This window comes from Schistocerca serialis, chromosome 9 (genome assembly GCF_023864345.2).
Source record: "Schistocerca serialis cubense isolate TAMUIC-IGC-003099 chromosome 9, iqSchSeri2.2, whole genome shotgun sequence".
Lineage (NCBI taxonomy): Eukaryota > Metazoa > Arthropoda > Insecta > Orthoptera > Acrididae > Schistocerca > Schistocerca serialis.
In genome coordinates, this window is record NC_064646.1 from 328,825,700 (window position 1) to 328,850,412 (window position 24,713).

General features: G+C 43.6%; 1 protein-coding gene across 1 annotated transcript in view; it reads left to right on the forward strand.

Moving 5' to 3' along the window:
• The window catches only part of LOC126418462 (vanin-like protein 3), a 149,786-nt gene that overhangs the window by 95,370 nt on the left and 29,703 nt on the right, over positions 1-24,713 (forward strand). Inside the window, exons 3-4 of the mRNA XM_050085231.1 lie at positions 6,543-6,713; positions 12,005-12,142. Of these exons, the coding sequence (XP_049941188.1) occupies positions 6,543-6,713; positions 12,005-12,142 (309 nt within the window). The remainder of the gene's footprint in view (positions 1-6,542; positions 6,714-12,004; positions 12,143-24,713) is intronic.

Consider the following 24,713-nt stretch of genomic DNA (forward strand, 5'->3'; position numbering starts at 1 on the left):
GTAAACCATTTTGTAGAATTTCGTCGGTTATCATAATATTTTACGGTACTGATCCTGCAAATCGATTTAATCTCAATTGAGTCACCTTCAGGGAAAATCAATGTCATATGAAATGAGGATTTCCTTCATAAATGTGTTGTATTTTCATTAACGTCATGAGTAAATATGTGTTCAGTTCATGTCTCTGAGTCGTCATCAAAAAATTCAATAAACGTCTTATTAACTGCCATTTTTATTTACGTTCGGTTAACTTTGCTCAGTATAAATTCCTAACACAAGAGACTGGAAGTTATGGTCTGCAAGGCCATTGAATATTGATTTTATTACATGATTTTCTTCATTATCTGTTTCATACAAATATTATTAGTTCCAGTTTTCAAGACCTATATTGTCCTGGTTGGTAAGTTTATAATAGAATGAACTGAATGACAATTTTGTTACATGCAATAAATTCTTCCTATAGGAGATTTTTTTAGTCTACATTTTAGCTATCAATGACCATTATTTCTATGTTTTACTGTTAAAAATAGCTTATGAATGAACCGAAATTTCTTGCAGGGGCTCTTTACACGGTTACTATAACGAAATACATATTACGACATTCTGATGCTTTCGCACATGATTCAGGTTGATGCTCTGAGCAAAATTGATTAATATCCCTGTTCTTAAATGTATGACTGCTACTGATAAATGTACAAAATTCCTCTTTCTCCACGTCTGAAAGAATCAGGAAAAAATACTCGTGCGAAACACAAGTTGCCCTCTTCATACCTGACACCTTGCAAATAATGGATGCAGATGAACAAGTAAATTCTGTCTTCTTAGAGTTTCTGAACGAGTTCGACACTTCCCACATCGTCGACTACTGACCAAAATACGTTAATACTAAGTATCTTTCCAAATATGTGATTGTCTCTGTGAATATTTCACTAGTAGAACCAATGTGTTACACTGGATGGCAGTAGTTCTACAGAAACGAAAGTAACATCAGTTATGCCACAAGGGCTCGTAATAGGACCTATGATGTTCTCAACATACATACACAATTTGCCAGATTCAGCAGCACTACAAGATTGTTCACTGACAAAGCCGTTGTCTACGGGCAAGTAGCGGTGGTGGTTATCGCTGCAGCCATCGGTTCTCGGTTAGAGCGGTTCTTTTCGTCTCCAGTTTAACCTGAGTGTTGAAACCGCTCAAAATAACCTGTTTCTGAAGTAAACAATGTTCTTGTTTTTCACTGCTGTTATTTGCTGTAACAAAAGAAGACTTCAAACAAAGGCTGAAAAATTCTAATGTAGGTGAAGGACTTGGAGATTACGATCGATATGGGACTGAGGCTGCGACAGAAATCGATCTCATTAGCCACAGCAAAGATTGCGAAGGCGAAGGAGACAGGCGTGGTGACAGCGGAGCGAAAAGTCAGAAGCTGATGGCTTTCCTGCATCTAGAGGTCTGCACGGATAAGAAAAGTGCAATCCGCATCCGCACCACATCCGCAAGATCCTAATCCGCAACCGCATCTGCATCAGCAGCAATTAATCTGCATCCGCAAGTTCCTTATCCGCATCCGCATATATTTAAGTTTTGAATGAGTAATTAATAGTAATAGACAGTAGTACTTAGAATTATGGTATGTAATGACATAGTTATTGTTAGGGTGCCATTTCTGCGACAACTTAACTACTTTTGACTTCTTAAATCACAGGAAATGCTCTATACCTACTCTAAAGCAGACCATTCCAAACAGGAAAGCATTGGCGCTCCGGAGCATACACAGTAGCGGCTAGGATCTCGTGGGATTGGAAACGCTATTTTAAAAAAAATTCAATTTAATAGTATTAAATGATGAAAATACGTGTATAGAAACTATTATATTTCGCTGCTCTTGTGCCAAGGCAGCTGAAAATGACGATGGTTTTAAACTGTTACTAGCACATTGCAACATTTACCGACAGTTTTTTTGTACTCACTGCTTGGATGTGTCAAATTTTTATGCCATTCATGTCAGCTGATGATTATATTATAGCTTACGCGTTCAGTCCTCGTCATTTCCAGGTGAAAATATTTACAGTATTAGACCTACACTGCAAAACGCTGGCGCACCTGTGAAAATGTTAAACTGCCAGCAGTAATTGACGTTGTCTGGAAGGAATAACTCGTCTTCCGAAGAGTGACAACAAAATCAGTGGTTATAGAAAGTAGGAGTCCATTTACCTTTAGCTAAAAATACGATTGAAACCTCGAACCTCACCTTTTGGCTGATTTATCGAATTAAGACCTAGCGATAAATGAAATGTCTGTTTCATTCTCAACTAAACAAAGTTTTTCACACTTCAAAACATCCTCAACATTGTCTAAATTACTAATAAAAAATTTGCAGTAGATTTCGTAGTTAATACTTTCAATGTTAAAAAATAATTTTTTTCGGAGTTTAATGGAACTGCAAACGATTTCAAGATGTCTATATAAAAACCACTGTCCCATAACTTCAAATGTTAGGCACTGTTCCCTGTTAAGCAATACCGAGTTACAGTTAAAATGTTCAATTTTGTTACGAATTTCAGCCCTTATCTTTATTAATTGGCTGGTAAATTAAAAGACACATTATTATTTTGGATGATTTGAATATTTTGTAAGTTTTCAATGTGATCAGAATAATCTTTCACGGGCTATCGCAGTCACAGCTCTTTGGTGGTCGTGAGCCGTAGTTTGAAGTCCAACTTGTAATTAATTACAGGGCCCGCCGGCCGAAGTGGCCGTGCGGTTAAAGGCGCTGCAGTCTGGAACCGCAAGACCGCTACGGTCGCAGGTTCGAATCCTGCCTCGGGCATGGATGTTTGTGATGTCCTTAGGTTAGTTAGGTTTAACTAGTTCTAAGTTCTAGGGGACTAATGACCTCAGCAGTTGAGTCCCATAGTGCTCAGAGCCATTTGAACCATTTTTGAATTACAGGGCCCGCCATGCCACCGCTCCGGCCGGGCTGTTTCACTGTTCACAAAGTGCGACAATGCTCGGCGGCTGTAAATGTTACTGTAGTGCACGCTAAAATTTAGGTAGGCACTTATGAGATCATCATTGCCTAGTTTAATAATACTGACGTGTTAGCTGTTGAATGTTCTTGTTGCGAAGATTAAAAACTTAAAATTGAGCTCTTTAATATGAAAATTACAACAAAACAAATTGCTTGTTAAATATTTCCTTCTTTTACCTAATGCTACTTAAATGTTCGTGTTGGGAATAGTAAAAATACTAACAATATGTCGAGGAAATTCTCTATTACAAATATTACAATAAAAACTCACTGGCTGCAGATTAAGTATTTTCATCTTCTGCTTGCTTCTGATTCAAAGTCTGTAAAAGAAAGAGTCAGATGAAAAAAATTGTAACTAATTCAGATAAGCCCAAAAAATACAGTGAAATAAGAGAAGCTGTACAAGTACCTTTTTACTTTGGAAGAGTACTATGCAGGAACATGATGTCATCAATCGTCTGTGGCTTCAAAGACGTGCGTCGGTCATGCATTATTTGTCCCGCAGTAGAGAGGCTTCTCTCAGATGGCGCGCTGGACGCTGGAATGCAGTGCACGAAGTATGCGAGTTTGGAAAGACGCGGATAGACGTTTTCACGTCCACGCCACCAAGCTATCAGGTCGATTCCTTCCGAAAATTGGACTTTATCATTCGTATATCTGAGAATTTCATCTGACTCAAAGTCAAGGTCTCTCGTCGATTCATCTTCTGTTTTTTTGCAGGAATTCCAGATGTTGTTTCCTCCTTATCTTTTAACTGTGGACAATTTCTCGCAACGTAAATTTTCGCTTCCATTACAACTTCATCTTTTCCGGCACTGCTAAGAAATTTTAGGTTTTTATATTTCGGATTCAAAAACGTTGCAAGTTTATGGGTTACTGTTATGTCCCATTTGCTGATTAAAATAGATTTGGCTGTATTCTTTAAATCTATCAGAAATGTGCTGTCGCCATCATTTTTTTCAAGGAAGGAGAGAAGTTTTAACTTCCAAAACACACATAAATAAAGCGTAGGGGTTTTGGAGGCTTCGAGATCACAAGAAGGTATTTTAAATGGTGTCAGAAAGGTTATTATATCTTCCGAGATCCTCTGGTCTATAGAATCAATCAAATTATCTTGATTTTTCTGTGACAAAATTGACAGAAATTCAAACCATTGTGAATTAATAGACTCAAACATATCCAATTTACTGTTCCATCGTGTGTCTATATCTCCTTTCAATGACTTCGGAAGGCGATTCTGAAGACCATATCTTTTAAAGAAAGTTGTGATAGCTCGACAGGAATTTATTAGTCGCTGCACGTCACTCTTCTCATCATTCGCGACTCCTCGAGTCGTGTGCTCCAGCAGAGTATTAAGAATGTGTGCTGAGCACGAGAGCCTCTTGTATTGGCGGAGTGCTGCCACTAAATTGGGGCCTCTATCCGTAACGAACACGATATCATTCACACCACTGAATAAATCGAACGACCGTAGTATCTTAATTAATTCAAGTTTAATGTTTTCTCCTGTTTTTTTGTTTTTTTAATCTCACTCTCAAAATTTCTGGTGCACAACACTCGATCCTCAAGTTTCACTTTTTCATAATTTACATAATGTGCAGTCACTCCCATATAGTTTATTTTGCGGTACGAATCAGTCCATAAATCGACAATTAGTGCTCCACCTATATCTCTGAATATATTCTTCACTTCTGCGGAGACAGTTTCACGCAGACGATTGGCCGTTTCCTTCAAATTTCTGGATATGGTGGTTGGATGAGATAGCATTTCCTTAGCACTCACTGCACCGTACTTAGCCCCCACATCAATGAGAAACTGTTCCGTCTCGAGAAACCCAGATCCACACGCAACTTCGAATGGTAAAATGTCTTTGCTGACAAGATTGATAAGTTTTTCTGTCGCGGCTGTCTTCAAATTTGGCGGGACTTCAGGAAATTTCACGTCTCTCTTGGTATTTAAATAAGTAATTATGTTACTTTGTACAGCCTCACACGAACGTTTTAGCAAATTTGAAGTTCCACTTTTGCGTCCAGTGTAATAATATACTTTTTTACATGCAAAAAAAGCCACTATATCTTTTATCTTTTAGTTGCCATCAATTACGTATCCGAATATTTTCCAAATTGGCGATTTCAATTTGTTTTCCTTCACTAATGTAAAATCACGTTTTTTCACCTTACACGAAATTGTATCCATCGATATGGTGCCCATTTGAAGAAAGAACTCTCACTGATATTTGCTACGATGAACGTTGTCACTCGGTCACTACAAAGCGCTAACTGAAGGCAGCGGAAAATTGCAACGGGCACCTGTCTGGTAGACATTAGGCAGGTTTGCCACCCAGAGAGCACTTCACAGGGCACACAAAAGACACGGTCGCGGAAACGGATTAGGCGCAAGTCTCTTGGGTATAGCTACGTCGGTCGTAGCCAGGGGCTGAGGACAACAGACATCCGCTCTACCCAGGCCCTGCGAGATTCCAAGAATGTCAACAGACTTGAAGTTTTCAACTAACATTGCAACATACGTACTGGGCAGATGCCTTGCTCATTATCCGCAGATGACATGCAGATATTCGTGCCGGTCGCGATTTTATCCGCCAAGTAACAAATACCGCGGATATCCGCGGATATCCGCATCCGCGCAGACCTCTACCTGCATCCTCTCTTTTGGACGCTATCAGTTTTCAACCTGAAGTGATAACAAAATTAATGACTTAGGTATTATCCCGAGTTTATAGCACTTCATTAAAATTATGGGTATGTCACTCAAATTTACCTTCTCTTCCAAGGAGCGTCGTTAATCTTTCCTGCTTATATGATACACTATGTGATCAAAACTATCCGGACACCCCAAAAACATACGTTTTTCATATTAGGTGCATTGTGCTGCCACCTACTGCCAGGTACTCCATATCAGCGGCCTCATTAGTCATTAGACACCGTGAAAGAGCAGAATGGAGCATTCCGCGGAACTCACGGACTTCGAACGTGATCAGGCGATTGGGTGTCACTTGTCTCATACGTATGCACGAGAGATTTCCACACTCCTAAACATCCCTAGGTCCACTGTTTCTGATGTGATAGTGAAGAGGAGACGTGAATGGACACAGCGTGAGTTGTTGACTGACAGAGACCGCCGACAGTTGAAGAGGGTCGTAAAGTGTAATAGGCAGACCTCTATCCAGACCATCACACAGGAATTCCAAATTGCATCTACTGCGAGTACTATGACAGTTAGGCGGGAGATGAGAAAACTTGGATTTCATAGTCAAACGGCTGCTCGTAAGCCACACATCACGCCGGTAAATGCCAAACGACGCCTTGCTTGGTGTATTAGTGTATTAGTGTGACCTGTCCAACTTTCCAGTCCTGAGGTACAGATCTTTCGGCGAGCGAGCAGTTGCATATTCAATATCTTTGCTGTTCACACAGGCCCGAGAAGGGAAGTTTGCTGTGTGCACGCTGTCTGCTGTTCTGGAAGGTAACAACGAGTGTTCTCGCTGCTGCAGGCGTACCCAGCGGGCGACGATGACTCGCAGGGAGGTGACCGGCGCATGCAGTACGTGGCCGCGGTGGTGGAGTACCCCGCGCTGGGAGACCCCACCAAGGAAGACCCTCAGCTCGTGATTGGCGCCAACTGCGAGCGCTACATCCGCTTCATGCGCCAAGCCCGCGACCAGGTGAGTCTCGGCTCGTGGCTGGACTGATTTCCCTACGTAGCTCACGGCAAATTTCTAAGGAAAGGCGCGGACGTTTGCCTTCACCATGTCGCGCAAACCCGAGCGAGTGCTCCACCTCTTAACGACCTCTTCATTGAATCCAAACCTTCCTGCTTCCTAGCATCCAGAGCTAGACCAGGACGGAGAAAGCAAGAACCTGCGTGCGGAATCTACTGTACGAGATGGTTATCAAAAATTCTCAAAATGAATTAATTAAAATTATTACGTCATATCCCGAGTTTTTCTGTACGGTCACCTTCTTGGAGGGTGAACACAACGGTCTTGACGTTTTTCTCACCCTGTTTAGATGTTTGGTGCCCCTTCCGATTCCACTCGAATCTCCTCCACTGTACCGAACCTTCACTCCTTCATGGGGAGAAGAAGCCATCACACGATAACTAAATCTACTGGGTACAACAGATGGGAAACAACTGTCACCTTGTTCTTAGTAAGAAAAATCCTGAATAGGCTGTATTCGACTGTGCATCGCCGTTGCGGAGTACCCAGTCATTCATGGACGTTTTCTCTTCACGCCTTCCTTCACGCGTCTAAGAAAATCACGGTAGAACTCTTTATTTACTGTCTGATCATGAGGGTGAACTCTTTACGAGCAGCACCGTTAATATACAGGATGTGTGTTTTAACTTGAGACAGCAAAATATCTCTAAAATGACGCATCTTCAGAAAAAAATGTTCTACATGAAAAGTTAACATTAGTAAAGAGGACATCGTGTCTGCATTGTCGTGGAGGAGTACTCAGATGTTCGTGGACGTTTTCCCATTACATCCTCCCTCAAGCGTCTTAGAACATCGCGACAAAAGTCTTTATTTACTGTCTGACAAGGAGGGTGAACTGTTTACGAACAATCCCGTCAATATACTAGCCATCTCCTGACCACCCTTCCTGTGTGGGTGGGGTCAACTTTGTATTTGCAAATGGGAACCCTCTCCCCACCTCCATTTTTCTTGCATAGTCTGACTCTACACCAACCAAAATACCCGCAGTTTACTCACACCATTGTTTTCCCTTTGTGGTAGGCGGCACTGTAATTGATAAATGTCAAGTGTGAAACTTCCTGGCAGATTAAAACTGTGTGCCGGACCGAGACTCGAACTCGGGACCTTTGTCTTTCGCGGGCAACTGCTCTACCAACTGAGCTACCCAAGCACGACTCACGCCCCGTCCTCACAGCTTTACTTCTGCCAGTACCTCGTCTCCTACCTTCCAAAGTTAACAGAAGCTCTCCTTTCTTTCAGGAGTGTTAGTTCTGCAAGGTTCGCAGGAGAGCTTCTGTTAAGATTGGAAGGTAGGAGACGAGGTACTGGCAGAAGTAAAGCTGTGAGGACGGGGCGTGAGTCGTGCTTGGGTAGCTCAGTTGGTAGAGCAGTTGCCCGCGAAAGGCAAAGGTCCCGAGTTCGAGTCTCGGTCCGGTACACAGTTTTAATCTGCCAGGAAGTTTCATATCGACTCCGCTGCAGAGTGAAAATCTCATTCTGCAAATGTCAAGTGTGTTTGTTTTTGCAATTAAGAACCAACGCATCTGATTCTACGTTTCATTTAAGATGTAAATGTAAACCTTTGTGTTCTGACTGTGCTGTCTACGTTCGAAGTTTAGTGTAGCGAATTTGATTGTACAGTAAAATATGGTTAGCTGTTTCGATGTATGTTTAGAATCTACTTTTAGTTAGATCCAGGAACAACGATGAGGATGTAATAGCTGCCCATCGGGATGCTTCATATCCGTGAGTCCTCTTGCCTCTCACCATTGGGATCCTTGATTTCGGCGAGTCCCTTTGCCTCTCAGCATCGGGATACTTGATTTCGGGGAGTATCCATGGCGGTTCGCCTATCACTATCACTTTATGGGGGTTTTACCTTATTAGAATGATTGTGGTTTATATTCCGCCGGTAGCACGTAGTGGCCAACGCGATAGTTACGTCAGTTGGATAGAAATACTCACCGAAATCAGTCACTCCTGCAGACGGGATGTGAGGGCGGCCACCAAAATCAAGCATTCCAATCGTTTGGGGACTTGCTACAATCAATCCGGCAGGGAGCAGAAAACTGCTTTACCATACCAGTGACATATGGCCAGAAATACTGTCTGGCCAAATTACTTGTACTGTACAATCACATTTGTAATACTCAAGTAACGTCTGAACATTAGTATCAACCGTTAGAACACAAAGCTTTACATGTACATCGTAAATGAATTGGAGAATCGTATCCGACAGTTCTCAATTGCAAAAAACGGGACCCTAGATATTTGGCGATTACAGGACCATCTTCGACGAATGGAAAAGGATGGGTTGATTGGACCGTACCTATCTTTGGAACAGAATCTGAATATTCAGTAAAAATGGGCTGATCCCGTTTGAAAATACAATGTTGACCCTGCCCACGCAGGAGAGATGGTTAGGAGGTGGCCATTTGTAACACAGACAGATGTCTCCTCCACTAAAATTAACTTTGCACGTAGAACTTTTTTTCCAAACGATGTGTCTTTTTCGAGATAAATAGTTGTCTCAAGTTAAAACAGACACTAAGGAAAAGAAACAGTGATTTAAAAAAAATGGTTCAAATGGCTCTGAGCACTATGGGACTCAACATCTTAGGTCATAAGTCCCCTAGAACTTAGAACTACTTAAACCTAACTAACCTAAGGACATCACACACACCCATGCCCGAGGCAGGATTCGAACCTGCGACCGTAGCAGTCCCGCGGTTCCGGACTGCAGCGCCAGAACCGCTAGACCACCGCGGCCGGCAAACAGTGATTTAATATTACTCTATCCGGAGGGCCATTGTTGCAGACAATGAGAGAACAAAGCAGGAGAATGACCGCCGACACCCTCTGTATGGTCATCAGGAAGCAAGATCCCGCCTTAAATCCCGCAAGAGTTTCCTTGCTAGCACTGCACCACTGGAGGGAGCACCAGAGGCAATTCGTCTTGCAACATGGAAGAGCTCTCTGCCCGTAGACGTCTCACCAAAAGAAGAACTAGCTCCTGGCGCAAACCTACAGTACCCAGTATGGACGTCCCTAAACCGCCAAAGAGTGGGCCTCCCCCAATGCAAGACCAACCTGAAGAAATGGGTAATCCTTCCAGCGAGCGCTGACACCTTTTGCGACTGCGGGACTGAAGAAGATCCAAGCCCCCTCCTGGACAACCCGTGCACAATACAAGATGTTTACAAAGGAAATGACAAAGCTATCGCAGCTGCTATTTTTGGAAATGCTGACGGGACACGGAAATGAATGAATGAATATTACTCTCGTTTTGTTGAGCTTTCTTTGGTTGAAGTAAAGAAGAACTCCTCCGATGTGACGATTGCTGGTAGTTTCAGGGTCATAGCCGTAAACACGACATGCATCACCGGTTAAAACTTCTGAAAGAGAGTTTGGATCGTCTCGAAGCAGTTGTTTAAGATTCGTACAGAAGTCCAAATGATGTTGCTTCTGACCATCTTGAAGCAGTCGCAGAATAAACTTCGCCGCAACCCTTTTCATGTTCAGTTCTTCCTGCAGAATACATTCATATGTACCACAACTTATGCGCAAGATGATGCTGAGGTCGTGCATGGTATGTCTGCAGTCTTGCAGAAAGAGATCCTTCACTGCCTGAACATTTTCTGGTGTGGTGCCAGTTGACGTCCCATGTAGTACATTAGTGTTATTTTGTTTGTTGTACAAAACTGAGTTCACAGTGTTTTTCTGAAATTAAGGGAGAGCCCATTCATAGAGAACCACTTATAATTTTTTGAAAATTGTTAAAAATTTATTCTGTTGTTATTTCTACAATTGCCATAATTATAATATTTGCTTTACCTGCATAAATTAGTAACCCTGCTTAGTGTGTGTTAAGTGGAAGGTAACCATTACATATAAGTAGAGGGTGAGTCAAATGAAAACCTTACATTTATAATAACAAATCGAAATTTTGCGCTGTTATCCTGTAAGTTGGTAAGAGTGCTACAAACAGTGTGCAGAATGGCCTGTAGGTGGCAGCATAGTGCCGATGCACACATACCATCGCAGTATCAGTATAAAAATGGCCGCCCCACTTGCGACTTGCACCAGGGAAGAACAGCATTTTGTTATTGGGCTTTTGCGTAGTGAAACCTGTTGAAATTCGTCGACGAATAAAGGTTCAGTACGGTGATGCATGTTTGTCAGAGCAGCAAGTCTACGAATGGAGTAGGAAGTTCGCGAATGGTGTCACTTCAGTGGGAAGATGCTCCTCGTCCAGGTCAGGCACAACGAGTTGTGACTCCACAGAACGTTGCAGCAGTTGAAGCCATAGTGAAGGAAAACCGCCGAGTGACACTGAATGACGCAATGGGAGGAAAGAAGTTCCGTTCTGATGAAGAGGTACGCCACGCGGTGCATGAGTGGTTGCACGGACTACCAAAAGAATTTTTTTCTAAAGGAATTTATGCACTTTGTAATCGCTGGAGGACTTCCACTGAGCGTGGGGGAGATTATGTTGAAAAGTGATACAGCTTTGTACCACTTCTGCACAATAAATAATATTTTAGAAAATATTTAAGGTTTTCATTTGACTCACCCTCATAGTACGAGAGAACCAAACCTGAACGATGTGGAGCTCCATTCGTGATTCCTTCCCATTAACAAAATTTTCTTTTCTTCCAGCCTCGTTCGAATTATTCTGTACCGCTACTTACATTGCTTTTTTTCTGGTTCGATTCAAATCAGTTTTTTGTAATACCATTAATTCCATTGAATTTAAGCTTTTCAAAGAAGAGTATTATTCTATGCTCAATCAAACGCCTTTGATGGATCGTAAAAAGTGCTAACTGGCGATAGTTTGCTATTTAAGGTTAGTAATATTTAGTGAGTGAGTGTTAAATGTGAGTGGAACCGAAATAGCAATAAAACACGTAACTTTTTTTCTAATTAAGTGGGGCACTAATAATCAGTGCATTACTTTCCTGACTATTTTAGAAAACGAAGTCAGAAATGAAACTACACAACAGTTATTCTGACGTGTTGTGTCGCGTTTCTTATTAATACTCGTAGATTGAGTTCTCTGAGGATGCAGGACCCGTATATGCTGTTACTTTTCAACAAACTGGTAAGCAGGTAAGGATAATATACAAAAGTAACAGTTCAACGATGAGGACACTTCGGCAACTTTTCGTATCGCCCAGTAGCATATTTCAAAACTAGCAGTTATCAACTGGCCAGACTACGTGCTACACAGATATAGCTTGGTGTTGTGGTTCCAGAGCGCCGACATCATCGTGTTCCCCGAGTGCGGGCTGACTTCGATGAACCTGCCGCCGACACGAGAGCAGCTGCGCAAGGTGCTGACGCCAATCCCAGAGCCCCAGAACAACCCGTGCGATGATGACACCGCTGCCCAGGTAAAGCCTCGCTTTTTGTTTGCAACAGAGTCCAAGTAAATGTTATCCTCAGACGTATATATCTGTACAAAAGTATCGGACACGTATTAGTGGACATTAATATACACTACTGGCCATTAAAAATGCTACACCACGAAGATGACGTGCTACAGACGCGAAATTTAACCGACAGGAAGAAGATGCTGTGATAAGCAAATTATTAGCTTTTCAGAGCATTCACACAAGGCTGGCGCCGGTGGCGACACCTACAACGTGCTGACATGAGGAAAGTTTACAACCGATTTCTCATACACAAACACCAGTTGACCGGCGTTGCCTGGTGAAACGTTGTTTTGATGACTCGAGTAAGGAGGAGAAATGCGTACCATCACGTTTCCGACTTTGATTAAGATCGGATTGTAGCCTATCGCGATTGCGGTTTATTGTATCGCGACAGTGCTGCTCGCGTTGGTCGAGATCCAATGACTGTTAGCAGAATATGGAATCTGTGGGTTCAGGAGGGTAATACGGAACGCAGTGCTGGATCAGAACGGCCTCGTATCACTAGCAGTCGAGATGACAGGCATCTTATCAACATGTCTGTTACGTCTCGATCCCAGAGTCAACATATGAGGACGTTTGCATCTGCACGAACAGTTCGACGACGTTTCCAGCCGCATGGACTATCAGCTCGGAGACCATGCTGCGGTTACCCTTGACGCTGCATCACAGACACGAGCGCCTGCGATGGTGTACTCAATGACGAACCTGGGTGCACGAATGGCATAACGTCATTTTTTCGGATGAATCCAGGTTCTGTTTACAGCATCATGATGGTCGCATCCGTGTTTGGCGACATCGCGGTGAACGCACATTGGAAGCGTGTATTCGCCATCGCCATCCTGGCGTATCACCCGGCTTGATGGTATGGGGTGCCATTGGTTACACGTCTCGGTCACCTCTTGTTCGCATTGACGGCACATTGAACTGTGGACGTTACATTTCAGATGTGTTACGACCCGTGGCTCTACCCTTCATTCGATTCCTGTGAAACCCTACATTTCAGCAGGATATTGCACGACCGCATGTTGCAGGTCTTGTACGGGCCTTTCTGGATACAGAAGCCCTGGCCAGCACATTCTCCAGATCTCTCACCAATTGAAAACGTCTGGTCAATGGTGTCCGAGCACCTGGCTAGTCACAATACACCAGTCACCTCTTGATGAACTGTGGTATCGTGTTGAAGTTGCGTGGGCACCTGTACCTGTACACGCCATCCAAGCTCTGTTTGACTCAATGCCTAGGCGTATCAAGACCGTTATCACAGCCAGAGGTGGTTGTTCTGGGATTGATTTCTCAGGATCTATGCACCCAAATTGCGTGAAAAAGTAGTCACATGTCAGTTCTAGTATAATATCTTAGTCCAGTGAATACCCGTTTATCATCTGCATGGTGTAGCAATTTTAATGGCCAGCAGTGTAGACTGTGTCCACACGTCATCTTTATGGTGCCTTCAACTGGCTTGAACTTTCCTGTTTTCACTTTCAAAGAAGTATATGAATATCAGTGGAGGCATGACCAAAGAATGTAATGAAGTTCGGCGCTGGGGTTGGAAGCGAAGTTGACATTCTGACTCATCCCAAAGATGTTGCATTCGGTACTTGTTAGGACTCTGCCAGTCCATTTCAGGAATTTTGTTGTCCACAAACGGTGTCCACAACGGTCTTTCCACGTGGTGCGAATGGAGCTAATGAAAGTTGACCCTGACAAGTACTTTTATTGTATTGAGTACTGTTGATTGTGTTCCTCAGATTATAACGGTTCGAAAATCAAGACGAATATAATCTGTTAGTGCTAAAAACGCTAAAATAATATTTTATTATAGATTATCTTCAAATGTAACCTGGAAGTAACATAATATGTTTTTAAAATGTCACCCGCATTTATTTTTTAAAAGGAACTGACATAATTAGACAGAATATTTGTCAAGGAGCATTCAGCAAGCAGGTGTGCTGGGCACACTATGACTGACCCGAAAAATAATTCATTTGCCTTAAAACAGACATTCCAACTTACATCCTCCGCAACCAGGATGAGAATTTCTGCTGCTTGTCTTTGTGACTGCCAAACCCTTGCTTGGCCAGCAACGTCGCCGAATCTCTCCCCAGTTGAGAACGTTTGAAGCCTCATGGGTAGCGCCCTCCAATCAGCTCTGTATCTTGACTATCTAATTTACCAGTTGGACAGACTTTGGCACGATCTCCTTCTGGGGGACATTCGACAATGCCAAACTGAATAATTGTTTGCATACAGGCCAGAGGTTGACAACACGTTACTGACTTGCTCAACTTGTGAAGACCTTTCTCTTGAATGAATCATCCAGTTTTCTGAAACTGCAATTATTTGTTTGTCTGGATATGTCATCACAGCCATCGATTTCCATCTCACTTTGATAATTCTTTCTTGGTGCATCTTCCTTCTTTTTAGTGTATTTTGCCCACGCTGTACATGTGTTACAGCCAATGGGAGACCTCCTACAAAATTTGCTGAACTCATTTTATATTCAAGACTGAATTTTTCACTTGGCAGCGAATTGAGGACAGTTTCGAAATTTCCTGACGCGTTAAAGCTGTGTTCGACAGCAGGAACCGAATCTTGCACACACTCTTACCGAATAATCCATTTATTTTCTTTCAATTTGAGCTTCTCCAGTTTAGCGTCCCTACCATTTAATAACATGAATCTCCTACGAAACATCTTTTTATAATCGAATAAAATTTAACTTGAAAATTAAATTCTGCTAGAAGTGCTAGAACTTTTCTCGAAATCTTCTTGAATCCCTAGATTATTATCCAAATCTAACTTGTACAGAAGTAAAAACATTGCACCCACAAACCGAGCGAGGTGGCGCAGTGGTTAGACACTGGACTCGCATTCGAGAGGACGACGGTTCAATCCCGCGTCCGGCCATCCTGATTTAGGTTTTCCACGATTTCCCTAAATCACTCCAGGCAAATGCCGGGATGGTTCCTCTGAAAGGGCACGGCCGACTTCCTTCCCTATCCTTCGCTAATCCGATGAGACCGATGACCACGCTGTCTGGTCTCCTTCCCCAAAAACAACCAACCAACCAATTGCACCCACAAAGTCTTTCTCGAAATTAAAATTTTGGGAACTGCATTATTCTTTGAGAACAAAACTAAAACCCATTCCAAACCAAATAGACCAAAATACACTTTTTAAAAACTTAACAAAAATAAGCCTCACATTATTTTCTAGTTTCGCAAAGCAAAGATCTTTACCAGAAGACGAGGTGATTTTTTGACCTGCTAAAAAAGATAAAATCCTCTTTAAATACATTCCATTGATGATTCATGGCGATTCGGTGGGTACAATGCAGCTCTTGTTTCTCTTTATCTCTCCCGTTCTCCGATCACCTGGTACAGGTCTGCCTGTTGTATCGATGCAGTCCTGTATTCATTTTCTGTACTTGGGATTTTGTTTTAGTCTGAAATATTCTGTGCTTGAAATTTGCAAGGTAGTCTAGGTCTATGCGCTATGTATTGTGTAGTGCACAGTCTCTACAAGTAACGAAGTGGCGCTTTTGGTTCTTGGTGCGAGGAACCAGTGACACCCTGATTCGGTGATGTCTGTTGTAACGAAGGGAATTGTGTCTCATGTACAGATCTGTGGCACTGGGAGTCAATTATTTGGCACTCATCGCATAAGGGTGTTTGTGACTCGCAAGCCATCCTCCCAGCTTCAGTTAAGGCTGCACTTATGAATACCCTTAGATATACGCTACCTGATCAAAAGTTCAGTGGACATTAATAAGGGGTGTGTCCGCATTTCGCCTTTGTGGTGGCTTAAGTTCTCCTGAGGACACTTACAACGAGGTGTCTGAATGTATGGAGAGGTGTAGCGGCACATTCTTCCTCAAGAACCTAAACCAGAGAAGGTAGTCAAGTTGGGTGCTGGGGTCCACGTCCTAACTCATCCCAAAGGTCTTCCATTGGGTTCAGATCGTCACTCTGGGCAAACTAATCCATTTCAGGAACGTTATTGTCCACGAACCTTTGCCTCACAAATACTGTCGTACAAAAGGATACCTTGTCAGACTGGTATAGGTATATCTCTGGTAGCCCATCAAGAAAAGTGGGACTGCAGCCGGACACGAAGTACTTGAATAATGTTAACAAAACTAGGGGCTGTATTTGAATCAAACGTCGTTTATACTTTTTAACATCTGCTACCAATTTCGACACCAAATGGTGTCATCTTCAGGCCGCAAGTATAAACTGCCATCCATAACCGTTTTCATGTGGACAGGACAGGACAAAATTAATTGGACAGGACAGGACAAAATTAATTGGATTCCGTACCTTCCCTGGCAATAACAAGCTCAGCACGGTCTGACCATTCTGTTCATTGCACGTGAAAACCGTTGCGGATGGCAGGTTATACTTGGGGCCTGAAGATGACGCCATTTGGTCGAAACTGGTAGCAAGCGTCAAAAAGAATAGACGACATTGGATTCAAATACAGCCGCTGGTATTGCTATCTTTATTCAAGTGATACAGTTAACCGTCTCCGAACTGTTCCTCTACTGTACACAGTTTACAACACTGCAAAATGTGTTCACATCCTTCCACCTTTAGCCGTGTTCATATCCTTCAACATTTAGCGTTTGCATTTTCTTAAGCCCAAGAAGACGACTACACGCTAATCACGAAGTGCACTTCCATACCGTAGCACCATCTCCCCCTTACCTCACTGCTGGCGCTACACATATGACAGGTAACGTTCCCCGGGCATCCGCCAAACTAAAACCTTTCCATCGGATTGCCACATAGTAAAGGGAGATTAATCACCCCAAATCATTCGTTTCCAGTCCAGTGACATCTGTCTTTATACCACCTGAAGCGTCGCTTGACATTTACAGAAATGTGTGGAGCTGCTCGACCATTGAGCAGTCACTGTGTCAGCTGGACTGCTGGCGGGAGTCTAATATTCAGGAGTGAGTCCTTCAACTGAGTTCAAGTTTTTTTTACAACCACTTCCGAGATACTCGACGGTTTGTGTCAGTCTGTACATAAAGCGTACCTGGTCTCCGTTTAGCTTTGATTGTTCTTTCGCGATTGCACTTCGCAATCACATCGCCACCAGTCGACCTGGAGTGCTTTACAAGGGTTGAAGTTTCCCTGGTGGATTTGTTACTCAGGTAGCATCAATTGAGACTTTACAAGGGTTGAAGTTTCCCTGGTGGATTTGTTACTCAGGTAGCATCAATTGAGGAACCCATGTTCGAAGTTAACGACCTCTTCTGACCGACCTCTTCTGCTGTTACTCTCTAGTGGCAACGTAACATTACCATCCTCCTTTTACATTGGTGGGTCCGCCTCTCATTGACATCTAGTGGTCAGTTCCGCATTACATATCTATGCCCGGATACTTTTGATCAAATAGTGTACATACATTACCAATTTAATTTAGCGGACACGTCCGTAAAATTTTTCTTGTTTGTGTCCTAGAGCTGAATTTCTTCTGACTGAAGCTTTATGATCTGGTTTTGTGCCGTGAAACTGACGGAAGCCGCAGGATGACTGCCTGCGTATTTTCGTTCCAGGCAACCTCTGTATAAGCCAAGAATAGCGGGCGTAATTGACTTCAGACTGGCGGAGTAGGACCGGAAATAGTGTTAGTGTGACGCTCGTAGTCCATAAAGTGTTTAGGAAACTCGCCTACGAGAGGGGAGTGCTATTAGCCACAGTCTGCCGCGGAGGCTGCTGTGACGTTACCGGCTCTCCACTTCCTGCTGCTTTCTATTTAGTTACCGTACTGGCGTTGCTGCGTAATAACTCGTAGTATAGTATTTTGAAAGCTGATATGAAAGAGATTTTGATAAGAAGCTTAGTTCTACTGCAGTAAACCAGAGGCAAAGTTCCTCGTTCTGTTTCTAGACGGGTCAATCGGAGACGACCGACTGCCGTGTCACCCTCTGCCAGTGACGTCATTGGATGCGATATGGCGGGGCGTGTGGTCATCTCACCACTCTCCCGGTCATTGTTGTCACTGATATGGAGTGACAATCGTCTTCGGCCCCTGTGGGTTGAGAGCTCCTTACAACCAGTGTTTTTACGTTGTTTTGCGTGGCGTGCGAGTGGTACACTATTCCTTCGAGACAAGGTGGACAATCCGCATATATATGTCAACAAATCCGACAACTTCCTCACTGCGCAAGTACAAACACGACGACTCCTTTCTGACATTCTGTGACGTCATCACGTCGATCCATCTTACTTCCCTTACTCCATACACCCCACTGACACATACTCAACACTTCACTGGCATGACATCCATCATCGGGGGAGGGTCACATGACAGCCTGGAACCACTCCTACACCACCTACAGCGCTCCAAAGTAAACACTAGATGACTATTAATTTGCCAGTGAGCTTCGGTTTCGAAGTGCTGTAGTCCTCTCATGTACCAATGTGTACTGCTGTCTATCAGATGAGGCGAGCTCTTTCCCACGCTTAGAGCTTCCGACTGGAGTTTCCCAACACCTACATTAATATCTGCGAGCTGCGACATGCGGAAAACGGTGGTGCAAATCGCTCTGAGCACTATGCGACTTGACTTCTGAGATCATCAGTCGCCTAGAACTTAGAACTAATTAAACCTAACTGACCTAAGGACATCACATGGTGGTGCACATTAGGGTTATCGTTACAGCACTGCGTACCGAAGACGTTGTTCAGCATGGTATACCAATTTGTCCATCACTGAACTGCCGAGGGATCTGCTGAATTTATATTTATCGCTATGCTGTTACAAGCCGTAGGACTGCTCATCAACATGTTGTCGAACACGTCAGTAGACTCTGAAAGTGATGGTGTTTCCGGAAAAAAGTACTAAACGCTCACCCTTAACGGTGTAGCAAATTAAAAGCACAGTGCCTGCACAATCATAGAAATGGGACGACTCATGCCCGGACACACACGATCTGGACACGCCATGCCCATCCTACACCTTCCAGTCAGACCAATGACTGCACGTGCTGTGTCGACAGCCGAGCCCCGCGTCAGTCCCGATTATTCCCTTCGTAAAATGATTGGTAGCCAGTCTTTCCAACACAATAGCTATTATTCGAATTATTCATAAATAATACTTACTAGTCCAAACCCGCCATGGTAACCGAGAGCACTAACGCGCTGCTTCCACGACTTCGGTAGGCCCGCCGGTCCCGGATCGAATCGGTCCGGATGTGGTTTTTAGGCGGTTTTCCACATCCCGCTAGGTAAATACTGGACTGGTCACCACGTTCCGCCTCAGTTACACGGCTCGCAGACACCTGAACACATTCGCACTATTCCATGGATTACACTAGTTGCAGACAGTTGGGGTACACTAATTCATTCCCGGGAGGGGGGGGGGGGGATACATCTGGCTACCCCTTCAAATTAACATGCCATGTCCGGTTAACCAGCAGACCCCGCAAGTTTGGATTAAATGCTAGGAAAGAGAGAATACTTTCCAGTCCAAGAAAAGTAAGTAGAAAGAGGTTCAAATGGTTCAAATGGCTCTGAGCACTATGGGACTTAACTGCATTGGTCATCAGTCCCCTAGAACTTAGAACTACTTAAACCTAACTAACCTAAGGACATCACACACATCCATGCCCGAGGCAGGATTCGGACCTGCGACCGTAGCGGTCGCGCGGTTCCAGACTGTAGCGCCTAGAACCGATCGGCCACTCTGGTCGGCGAAGAAAGAGGATCTGGTTGACTGCGATGATAGCTTGGACGCTCTGGTCAATAAACAACAGTGTGTCGTCTCGTTAAAAAATTATATCCAGAAGTAAAAAGCACATGAGTTGAAGAATAAACCAAAAGCTATGAGATGAAGACGGACATTAACAAGACGAAGAGGTTGACAGTTAACTTCGTCATGTCTGTATACAGGTTAAACAGCTTCATTACTCACAAATGTAGCAAAGACTGCTGTTTCAATGATGAAGTGGCCATCTTTTCACTTAAACAGCTTCCTTTGCTGTGACGCAACAGCAGGCTGCTAAGCGCTGGCAGGAGTATTCCTCGCATTGCAAGAAATGATCACTGGCAAGTCGACAGTAAAACTTTTAGCAGGCTTATTGCTCTTCATTTGAATCAACATTTAATTCAAGAAAATGGGCTAGCAAAATATTCAAAATTGAAAGGATGCACAAAATGAAAGGGATATACGAGGGCAGTTCAATAAGTAATGCAACACTTTTTTTTCTGAAACAGAGGTTGTTTTATTCAGCATTGAAATACACCAGGTTATTCCCCAATCTTTTAGCTACACAACACTATTTTTCAACGTAATCTCCATTCAATGCTACGGCCTTACGCCACCTTGAAATGAGGGCCTGTATGCCTGCACGGTACCATTCCACTGGTCGATGTCGGAGCCAACGTCGTACTGCATCAATAACTTCTTCATTATCCGCGTAGTGCCTCCCACGGATTGCGTCCTTCATTTTGCCAAACATATGGAAATCCGACGGTGCGAGATCGGGGCTGTAGGGTGCATGAGGAAGAACAGTCCACTGAAGTTTTGTGAGCTCCTCTCGGGTGCGAAGACTTGTGTGAGGTCTTGCGTTGTCATGAAGAAGGAGAAGTTCGTTCAGATTTTTGTGCCTACGAACACGCTGAAGTCGTTTCTTCAATTTCTGAAGAGTAGCACAATACACTTCAGAGTTGATCGTTTGACCATGGGGAAGGACATCGAACAGAATAACCCCTTCAGCGTCCCAGAAGACTGTAACCATGACTTTACCAGCTGAGGGTATGGCTTTAAACATTTTCTCGGTAGGGGAGTGGGTGTGGCGCCACTCCATTGATTGCCGTTTTGTTTCAGGTTCGAAATGATGAACCCATGTTTCATCGCCTGTAAAAATCTTTGACAAGAAATTGTCACCCTCAGCCACATGACGAGCAAGCAATTCCGCACAGATGGTTCTCCTTTGCTCTTTATGGTGTTCGGTTAGACAACGAGGGACCCAGCGGGAACAAACCTTTGAATATCCCAACTGGTGAACAATTGTGACAGCACTACCAACAGAGATGTCAAGTTGAGCACTGAGTTGTTTGATGGTGATCCGTCGATCTTCTCGAACGAGTGTGTTCGCACGCTCCGCCATTGCAGGAGTCACAGCTGTGCACGGCCGGCCCGCACGCGGGAGATCAGACAGTCTTGCTTGACCTTGCGGCGATGATGACACACGCTTTGCCCAACGACTCACCGTGCTTTTGTCCACTGCCAGATCACCGTAGACATTCTGCAAACGCCTATGAATATCTGAGACGCCCTGGTTTTCCGACAAAAGAAACTCGATCACTGCCCGTTGTTTGCAACGCACATTCGTTACAGACGCCATTTCAACAGCTCCGTACAGCGCTGCCGCCTGTCGGAAGTCAATGAAACTATACGAGACGAAGCGGGAATGTTTGAAAATATTCCACAAGAAATTTCCGGTTTTTTCAACCAAAATTGGCCGAGAAAAAAAATGTGTTGCATTACTTATTGAACTGCCCTCGTATAAGGTAACAAAAACTATTAACAATGGAAAGGGCACATCAAGAAGTGTAAAATCAATGCATTTCAACATGGTAGTGAAAGCAGCAACAAAAAATATTAACAATGGAAAGGCCATATCAAGAACTGAAAAGCAATGCATTACAATATGGTAGTGAAATCAGAATGCCTCTACGCAAGTGAATGCCTAGCACTGAATTACAAATTGGACAAATCACAAACACTATAGAAAAGAATTTTAACGAAAAATTTAAGTCTAATAAGAAACACAGAGCTCTGAAAATTAAGAATCAACGACGAAATACAACAAAATATACAAAAGAGCAAAAACAAGAGGAAAGAGAAGGAGCTCAGTAACGAAGTAGCCTCTCCCTGCTTCTGTTTAACATAGTGTTAGACAAAGTTATCAGAGAATGAAGGAAGGGGTACAAATATCACGACCTCGGGACAGAGAATCAAAATGGGGTGCCAAATTCGTGCTGACGATCTATCTACCTTCACTATGACTATTGAAGAAATCAATCATAGAATCAAAAATATTGTATAAGAAGACTCATTTGATGGAAAACTTAGATCAAAGTATCATAAATACACCACTACACACGGAGTGTGGGATAACTTCATAAGTGTCTTCATTAAGTATATTGGAGAATTCATCTGGACTAGCCAATTTAGAAAGAACCAGCAAACTTAAGAAAGCACACAGAATAACAAGGAGTAATTGTGATGAACGAATGATAACCCGTAATGCAAAACTTCGACATTATAAGGCAGCTTTGTTCCTGAAGTATTGTATACCTCACAAACTACATATCTAGGAACCCACTAAAAAACTGATATGCAATTAGAAAGGAATTTCTTAGACTAAATTATGGTTGTATCTGCTTTAAAAGAAAAGCTCCACATACACAGCAACAGACAAGTTCACTGATTGGTTAGGTAGAAAACTGTTGAAGTTGTATTGTCACATCCATAGAATGGACAACACTAGATTAATTTAAAAAATATTTAATACAATAAATTCGAAAAAGGTAAAGATAATTTGGTCCGAAGAGATAAGCAGGACTAGAAATGACGCCACAGAAGACACCATCAGAGGACATTAAGTCATTTAAATCCTAGTTACAAATTCGCAAAGGAAGCTAAAAATACCAGACGAAAATAGTGGACAGAAGAACGCAAGAAACAATGCTGCGAACTTCTGAAGAGAGTTTGGGGAGAGAATGAGAAAAGGAAGCTGTCAGAGCAAGCTAACAAGATCAAACGTGCCCTTAAACTGGGCATAACGAATAAAGAAGAAGAAAAAGAAAAGACTCTTACTTTTTGGACGTCTGTACAGATGAATGACAATAGGCTGATCGAGACGTGTAACCAATGGCATCCCATACCATCACGCCGGGTGATACGCCAGTATGGCGATGACGAATACACGCTTCCCCTGTGCGTTCATAGCGATGTCGCCAAACACGGATGCGACCATCATGATGCTGGTAACAGAACCTGGATTCATCCGAAAAAATGACGTTTTGCCATTCATGTAGCCAGGTTCGTCGTTGAATACACCATCGCTGGGGCTCCTGCCTGTGATGCAGCGTCATGGGTAACCGCAACCATGGTCTCCGAGCTGATAGTCCATGCTGCTGCAAACGTCGTCGAACTGTTCGCGCAGATGGTTGTTGTCTTGCAAACGTCCCCATTTGTTGACTCAGGGATCGAGACGTGGCTGCACGATCCGTTAAAGCCATGCGAATAAGATACCTGTCATCTCGACTGCTAGTGATACGAGGCCGTTGGGATCCAGCACGGCGTTCCGTATTACCCTCCCGAACCCACCGATTCCATATTCTGCTAACAGTCATTGGATCTCGACCAACGCGAGCAGCAATGTCGCGATACGATAAACCGCAATCGCTATAGGCTACAATCCGACGTTTATGAAAGACGGAAACGTGATGGTACGCATTTCTTCTCCTTACACGAGGCATCACAACAACGTTTCACCAGGCAACGCCGGTCAACTGCTGTTTGTGTATGAGAAATCGGTTGGAAACTTTTCTCGTGTCAGCACGTTGTAGGTGTCGCCACCGGTGCCAACCTTGTGTGAATGCTCTGAAAAACTAATCATTTGCATATCACAGCATCTTCTTCCTATCGGTTAAATTTCACGTCTGTAGCACGTCATATTTATGGTGTAGCAATTATAATGACCAGTAGTGTATGTCCCACGTTTTGTAATGTCCAGGGCATAATCACAAATCGCGGTGACTTTACTTGTCATTTCTGTTCGTCTCATGGCATGTTTCTTTCAGTTACTTTCTGTGCTATACTGTAGCAGTTCTTTCTTCTACGGTCCAGGTTTCATCGAACTGTGTCACTTGCCAGTGACTCATCGGGCGAAAGTTACGTTTTGCAAGCTAGTGTATGAATTATTGGAGAAATAGAAAAGGGCCGATGATAAGAAATCGAAACTGTGACGTGGTTTCTAGCTGAGCTTTTTGCGATGAGCAAAGTAGAGGTGAAGCAGCGAACGGCGGCTCGGAGCAGCCACCTCGGTCGCCCGCAGTGGTATGCAGCGCGAGAGCGGTTGGCACGGCGCGGCGTTTTGGCCGCTAACCGGCCGACTCTGACTCGCAGGCAATTAGACGCTAATCAGTCGCTCAAAGCCCCGAGTCTCCGCACCCTCCCCTCTGCTGCCGCTCTCTAACTGCGGAGCCGCTACTCCGCCGCAAGTAACGCACCGAGTTAGCGGGGCCACTGCACGGGCAACTGGCACGATCTGGGGCGCCTCCGCTGTCTGCTAGCTACCGTAACGAGCCACGGCTACAGTGTGTGTTGTACCTGACGTTGCCTCACTTTGCATGTTAATGTATTCCGTGACATGTAAAATGGTTCAAATCGTTCTAATCACTATGGGACTTAACGTCTGAGGTCATAGACTTAAAACTACTTAAACCTGACTAACCTAAGGACATCACACACATCCATGCCCGAGGCAGGATTCGAACCTGCGACC